Here is a 7,876-nt window from a genome sequence, read left to right on the forward strand (position 1 = left end):
TAGTCTTTTACACATAGTGTATAATCTCAAATGTTGGATACAGTATTTTGCATGGTGCTCATGGAGGTCAGTGACACAGATTTCCATGCTTACACACAACCCCGGTATGAGGGTGAGGCCAGGAATACAAACCTCGCCCCCTCCCCCTTTTCCCGCCCCTGCTTATAGATGCGGGAACTTGTGATTGGACGGCAGCTCTTTGCTCTTAAAGCCCTCCCCTCCCGTCGTTAGTATGTGGAGGAAGTGAGGCACTGCTGCAGAGGGACACAGAAACACACGCCGAAGGACTGTCACACACCAACCTCTGCGGGATATTCCTTCACTTGCACTCCGTAATATTCTTCACGAGCAGCGACTTCATATGGTGTTTTTTTCCTCTCTTTACCAACACTGGATTTATTTAGGAGTATTTAGACATTGAAGAGCCCGATAGAGGATGACATTTGGGCAATTTATTGTTCTTTAGAGACAGCTTTGGGTCTGACACGGAGGACGCGCACTGCTGCGTATATGCCCTTCCGGATTACCGCACTCTCTTCTGTTTAATTTATCATCATGAAAGGTGCTGGTGATTGATTTTTTTACCCTGCGTCCACTCGTTATATGCCAACGTTCCTCTCCGAGCCCCGATCCAGATGAGAGATCCCCCCGGTGGATCTGAACCGCTTTTACGCAGACAGTCCCCGGAGCTCAGCAGGGATCATCACCGGACAGGAGCGTGCGTTTTACCTGCTTCTTGTCCTCCTACGGATCCCTTTCGTCAAGCTAAAAGGCTTCCCATCCGGATCGTAAAGATGTTGACGGCGCACAGCGGCCACTTGCTGCACCCGGAGTATCTCCAGCCACTCACATCCGCACCAGTCAGTATTGAAGTAAGTTTAAAAGAACAAATTAGATGCTCTTACAGATCTTTTATTATATTCTGATGTCATTTTTCCTTCTAATAATGATCTGATAATATTTAATGCACGGCGTCGCTTGTTACGAGTCTTATTCTGACAAATATGCCAGCATATGCGCCATTTTACGCACAGCGATCCGTTGGCAAGTTCACCAGGCACCAGACTTCAGTAATGTAGAATTATTACATGTACACGATTATTATTTAAAAGTAATATAACTGGTTTATATTTTATTAATAATTTATAATTACGCGTTTCACTTTCCAAATAGTAATGGAATTCATTTATTTTTCTCTATCTTTCTTGAACTTTGACTAAGGCTACTTCTTGTGACTTTGTCTATTCATCCAATATATTAATACAAGATTTAAAGCTGATGAGGACTATGCTGGGGTCTCTATATTTGTTTTTATTTAGCACATGGGAAGTGTATAAAAGAGAGGGATTCATAAAACAAAGATGAATAATATAGTTATATCACCAGTGGTGGGAAATATACTTTAACACCGGAAGAAACTATATTTACTTTAATTTCTGAATACAATTATAATCAACTGGATATGTCTTATGATACTTAAAATCAAAGCAAACAGTTTGTTCACCCTCTTGCTTTCTTTTTTTCCTCCTCAGTTGGATGCCAAGAAGAGTCCTTTGGCTCTGCTGGCCCAGACCTGCTCTCAAATTGGCAAACCAGACCCCCCCTCCTCTTCCAAGCTGGCCTCCCTTTCCTCAGGCAGTCTGGGAGACAAGGAATCCTCGAGTAGATCTTCAAAGTCTGGAGATCATCACCAGGATGACAAGTCCAGCTTCAAGCCTTACGCCAAGTCATCCGGCGACTGTCGGAAAGACGCCCTGACAAAGGGGTCTTCGGATAAAGCCGCTTTTAGGGTGCCGAGTGGCAGCTCCAGCAGTGGCGCTGCTTCATGTTCGTCTTTTCCTCCCCATTCCCGGTCCCCCAGCTCCAGCCCTCCTCCCCTGCACAAACAGAGCCATTCCCCGTCCACACAGTCACACTCCCAGGCCCCGCACACGGACAACAAATCGGGGAGCTCAGAGCAGACAAACTCGGACAGTAATGGCAGCAAAAAAGACTCAGATGCAGCTAAGTCGGGGATGGATGGGGCACAGTTAGCCAACTCCAGCCACGTACGGGCCAGCGCCAACTCCAGCAACGCCAGCTCTGCCAGCAGCCCGCGGCCGGAGAGCAAGGCGGACCCCCAGGCCTCCTCGCAGTCGGGCCTGAGCTCCGGCCACATCGCCCCCGTCTCCCCTTTCAAACCCGGACATTCTGTCTATCCTTTGCCCCCTGCCTCCATGGGCTACCACGGCTCCATCGTGGGGGCCTACGCTGGCTACCCCTCCCAATTTGTGCCTGGTATGGATCACACAAAGTCTGGTTTGGGGTTTCCGGGAAAGCACCCCAGCTCCAGCCCTCTCACTGGAGCGTCCCCTCCGTCCCTGATGCAGGGTCTATGTCGGGACCCGTACTGTCTGACTTACTCCAACGCGCCCCACCTCGGAGGAAGCAACTGCTCCCCCTGCGTCCACGACCCGTCCAGCCTTAAGGCCGGTTTCCCCCTGGTTTACCCCTCCCACCACCTCCACTCCCTGCACCCCAGCTCCTTGTCTGCCAGCACGGCCGCCTCCATGTCCCATCCCCTCTACACCTACGGCTTTATGATGCCCAACGAGCCCCAGCCTCATGCCTGCAACTGGGTGTCCGTCGGGGGTCCATGTGATAAGAGATTCTCCACGTCAGAGGAGCTCCTCGCCCACCTGCGCACCCACACCTCCCTGCACGGGATGGTGGACAGTAAGCTGTTGTCGGGATACCCTTCATCGATGTCGACGGCCTCTTGCCACCTCCACCTGCCCCATCAGGGCAACCCGGGGTCCATTCCCGGCTCCTTCTCCCTCAGAGGCTCCCCTGGTTTAAGCCTGGCTCGCTACCACCCGTACAGCAAATCCCACATGCCCGGAGCACCAGGACTTCCTATGCCGTCCATCCCCTCCTCGGCGTATTACTCCCCCTACGCCCTCTACAGCCAGAGACTGGCCTCAGCCTCCGCCCTGGGATACCAGTGATATCAGAAATAGTGTTGACACCCACAGACTGCAGGCACCAGCTTGGAGATGGATGCCCGAGGTGTCAGCACCAGCACCTGCCAGGAACACCACCTGTTTTAGCCTCAGGATTGTCCATCCGAAGGCAAAAGGCCCTTTGACGGATTGTCTGCAGAACTCAACAGACTTTCGTGATTAACATGGCGGGACACAGAGCTTGAAAATGATGGAAAAATGGGATTATTACAAGAGTCTTGATTTTGTTTTTTGTTTTTTCTATATCTTGTCTCCCAGAACTGAAAGTCTGTATTTATTTTTCACTCAAAGCGCTTGGTATTCAACTCTAAGGGGGAAATGTTGCTGTCCAAATAAATTGTTCTGACATATTCTAACTGAAAAAGATTTAAGTATAGTATCCTTATGCCTATCATACACTCTAAAAATAAAAACCTTGCACCATGATGAAGATGGACTGTGAAGCTTTATTCTGGGGACTTCTTTTTATCTCCTCTCCTCTCTGCTGTTGTTTTTTTTTCCTGCATCTCATTCAGACTCTGGAGAATTGCATGTCCGTGAGAATTATCTTGAACAATGCCATTATTTTTATTTGTATATATGCAAAGATGTAATATTTTTTCAAGCTTACTTGGGGTCACTGATGCAAATGGTACAAAAATAAGACAAAATGACATAAATAAAACAATTAATGATGGCTGTGCTATCAAAGCAACAGAATAAAGGTCTTATTTTGTTAAATAAATGATCAATGATTGCATTTATCTTGTTTTTTCCTCATTCTTCGCTATATATAGTAGCTTTTGTCATGACGATGGAGTAAATCTTGCTGCACTGCACTTATCTAGGTCTATCTATCATTACGGCAGTTACTGCCACGCTATATGTGGCTATGTGTAATAACTCATGGCTCATAACAGTTGACAGGGCTGTCCCAAGGAGGGCAGCCCGGGTCACATGAACCCTGTTAGCTCGTCTCTGAGGACTTCCAACCCTCCTCCGCTCTCCATCACCCACATTGCTTTTGTTGTTGCGAGTGCAGCTTTTAATTGCTGATTCTTGTTTGTGGGGCCTGGAAACAGCCTCCTCAGCAGAGTGCAGTGGCCACTGGGTCACTGGGACTTCAATAATGACCTGAGGGAGGTGTCCACCCAGGACCTCCTCGTGCTCTGACGGATTGGTCTGCAACACAAAGGCCAGAGCTGACAATGGGGAGGCGGGTTAATAGAGAAATATTCATCAAAGTCACTGACATCTCCCCTGAGGAGAGCAGGCTCTCTTTACCGAAAACCACAAACAGGGCGTCCTCATGCGAAGAGCCATTTTCTTCCTTGCCCTGATTTTTAGTGCAGTCAGCATCTCGGGCAGTTAGATACTAATCCAAGGGGAAGGAGTCGGTCTATCTTAAAGCCACAGCACTGCCATTAGAGTGCCTCGGCCTCGATAATGTGTCCGTGTCTCCACTCTATTTGGCTGTCAGGTTGTAGGTGGCGCAGAGTGAAGAGGCTGCAGTCTCCAAGGCGGCTATTGACCCCGACTCCCAGACTCCTCTACTCTCGCGCTTCATTAGCACTCCAGACAGGGAAAGGCGAGCACAGGTGTCACTTGACAGCACCATTAACCAAATGGATGACCCTCCAAAACCACATCCAGCCCCTGACACACAGGCAAGGTCACGGTGCCCTGATCACCGCTGTGGGGATCTCTGTGGGACCATGCACTTATTTTTCTTCTTTAGAAAGTGGAGCCATGCACTTCTCTGAATTGGACTGACTTACATTGCTGTTGCAGAGCTTATAAAGTAACCTAGAGAAAATAGGTCAAGGATATCTGGTTTTATTGCTGTTTTTCATTTTAGTGCAACATACTTATTTGTAACTTGCAGCAAAGAGAGATGCACTGGATTGCGTTGCCCCCTATAGTTTTGTTGGTGAAGCACAGATGAAATCAGTGCAAGAAGGCAAGGTGCTCTCTGAGAAAGAATACACATTTGTAGTGCTTTTAAGATGTCTAAATGTGTATTTTGGTTTGCTGTTTTGATAAACTGTAGATAGAGAGTTGGTTACATTGGCTTGTGTGTGAGGATGATTCACAGTGGAGGTCACGCAGAGGGGAAAACTTTCAATCTTGTCGGGGAGGTGGAATTAATTCCTCTGTTGCCAGTTTACACTCGTTCATCAAATGCCTCACTATTCTCCCTTTCCCCACGCTCATCAATCTCCTCCATCCATCTTCCCCCACACACACTCAAACACACACACTGGCAGCTGAGTCAACACCCACACACTCCATTTATGTCGCCTGTGTGAGGCTGTGTGTGTAAGTATGTGTATTCAGTTATCCTTTGTCCAGAGACTGAATTCTGAGTCTGTAATTCCTGTCTCGAGTTCTGTAACCCTGGGTTTTTTTCTCCAAAAATGCAAATGCGTTCATATTTAACATTTACCTCCAGTAATTTTTTTCAAGTCTAAACAAGCAGCAACACATTTTTAGAGAGCATAACTGCAATTTTTGAAATTAATATTAACATCTCAAAATATTTCTTAACAACTGCTTGACTCAAAAGATATAGTGAAAAAATACACTGCAAATATACTAAATAACCACAGAGGGATTATGTTATATTATATTCTAATGCAGTACTTTTTTATTCAAATAAATTCCTATATCTACGAACACAGCAAGAAAATTGCATTTCACTTGGAAAAGTTTTCAATGTTTTTTTACGATAAAGCTCACAAAATGTTCACCCCTTAAACATTTTAAAGGAAAAAGTTTTGAAAGTTTTTGAAAATAATCACACCAGTAATGGATATGAATGTAAAGGTCTATAGGTCACATTTCTTTAACTCCTTTAGTTTACGAAAATCATCTTGATTCAATGTAACAGATCATTTAGAACATATTAAATTCCCTATTACTGTCTTGTGCTTTTTCACTAAGCGCTAGATTAGAAGATTGATACCAAAAATCTTTCAGCTTAGTTTAGCATTAAGACTCAAAATAAAAGGGGAAAACAGCTCGCCTGGCTCCGTTTAAAGATGTCTAAATCTCACCTAACGTGTTATATCGTGCTTGTTAAAGTTACAATTCTTTTTAAGAACATAGCTTCATCAAGAATGTGAATTCACATATCTCCCAAAATGACGAATTATTCCTTTAGTGTAGCAGTAATGTTGATTAATATAGTTTTGGGTAATGTAATAAAAATACCAATTTAGAATCCATAATTCTAAACATTATGTTTCATGTATTAAGAGACAAACGTGTTTTCGCCGTTCATTAGCTAACATTCCCCTCGCTTGCACAAACTGGGTTGTTTAAAAATGTGGGAGACAAATGCCAGAAAAGCTGCTGCGCATGAGGTGAGTAAATATTATGCTGAATAAATCATATTTGGATTCAAAGTTGCATGCAATGACAGGTGAGCTTAAGCAGAGTATTTAATTTGGTCATTACATTCGACAAATATTTACAGCCAAGTTTATTTTACTTTTTGCCAACAATCAGAAGTGGGCCTTAAGTTACGAAAAGGTTGCTCTCCCCTGGTGTAAAAAGTCAGTTAGAGTTATGGTGGAGGCAATCATAAAAACAGCAAAGGTACGAGAATGATAGCAGTAATCAAAGAAGTGGTATCAGTGGAGCTAGTGATGGTGATGTTGATGGAGGGGACTAATATTTCCCCTCAGAGCAGAGCAGAGTGCCACTGTGAGGTCCTGAGCAGCCGGCTGACAGGCCCCGTGATTAATGACGACAGGGTGTGGAGCTGCTCTTCAATTAGACGCCAGCTCTAACCCGGCTCACCATCCCGCTGACAGCCACGACACATAGAGAGAGAGAGGGGGTACTCAGTCTCTCTCTCTCTCTCTCTCTGTGTCTCCAGAACAAAACATTAACCTCAACTCCATGACTACCACCTCTGTGTTTAACATCGGGACACAATGCAGAGCCCTCGGCGTCCAACAGTGACCGCAGTGTTAAAGCAACCCAGATGGCGTGAACACATCCTTCATCAGGGCCTGTCACACAATCTCTGCTTTATTTCTCCACATAAACCCTAAGACTGAGTGTTTTACATGCCTGCTCCGGCTCCTCTGCTCATTCACGTCGGCAGGCAGCCATGCTGTAACGCTCGCTGGGAAAACAATATGCACAAAAACAGCAGAAAGTTGCATTTCACTTGAAAACGTTTCCTTCTGAGTAGTGATGACGGGTTTTTGGAGACCAACGTGAAATCTCCCTTGGGCTCCCTCAACGAAAACATTTCCATTTGAGTTCTGAGTAGGCCTATTGATGAAAACAAGATGCGTGACTAACACACATTTACTACTTACACTTTTTGTTTATCAGGATTTACTCAACATCTTAACATCACTTTTATAACAGTTATAGCGTAAATGCGTAGTCAGAAGTAAAAAAGCATTTACAACATTAGGCTATAAACAAACGACATCATGGTCGCATAACTACACGTCACTCCCGCTAAGCTAAATGTGGCTAATGTTTTCTGTGATAACATTTAGTAGTCTCTTATAGTCACTTGTTAGCAATCGCCGATTGTTGGACAAATCAAAGCTTCAGTAGTTCACCAGTGTGGTATTTACTGACCTGTATTTAAAAATATTTAAAGCTTGTTTTGTGCTTGTGTGGATTTGTTCAGGCCTAACTAGAAATCAATACATTTATTAAAAGACGCGAATGACCGTAAGTGCTAAAATGCTGACTCATAAGGGGTCTAGGACTCCTCCTGATTCTATAAAGGGAGAAAAGTAAATGAAAAGATTACCTTATAATCATTTCAAGCAGCGGTGAACATTTTGGGAAATAATTATGTTTTATAAACAGATTGTTAGCTTAGCTTAGAAAAAGGCAGAAACAGCTACTAGCACATTATT

At 44.7% G+C, this 7,876-nt stretch overlaps 1 protein-coding gene across 1 annotated transcript; it reads left to right on the forward strand.

Moving 5' to 3' along the window:
• The first annotated feature begins 249 nt into the window (after nucleotides 1-249).
• znf703 (zinc finger protein 703) lies at nucleotides 250-3,729 on the forward strand. The gene is made up of 2 exons (XM_010771507.1): nucleotides 250-872; nucleotides 1,533-3,729. Exons 1-2 carry the CDS (start codon nucleotides 636-638, stop codon nucleotides 2,985-2,987), a joined length of 1,692 nt encoding a protein of 563 aa, XP_010769809.1. The 5' UTR covers nucleotides 250-635; the 3' UTR covers nucleotides 2,988-3,729.
• The last annotated feature ends 4,147 nt before the right edge of the window (nucleotides 3,730-7,876 follow it).

Source organism: Notothenia coriiceps, unplaced genomic scaffold, assembly GCF_000735185.1.
Source record: "Notothenia coriiceps isolate Sejong01 unplaced genomic scaffold, NC01 NC01_scaffold00010034, whole genome shotgun sequence".
Taxonomy (NCBI): Eukaryota; Metazoa; Chordata; class Actinopteri; order Perciformes; family Nototheniidae; genus Notothenia; species Notothenia coriiceps.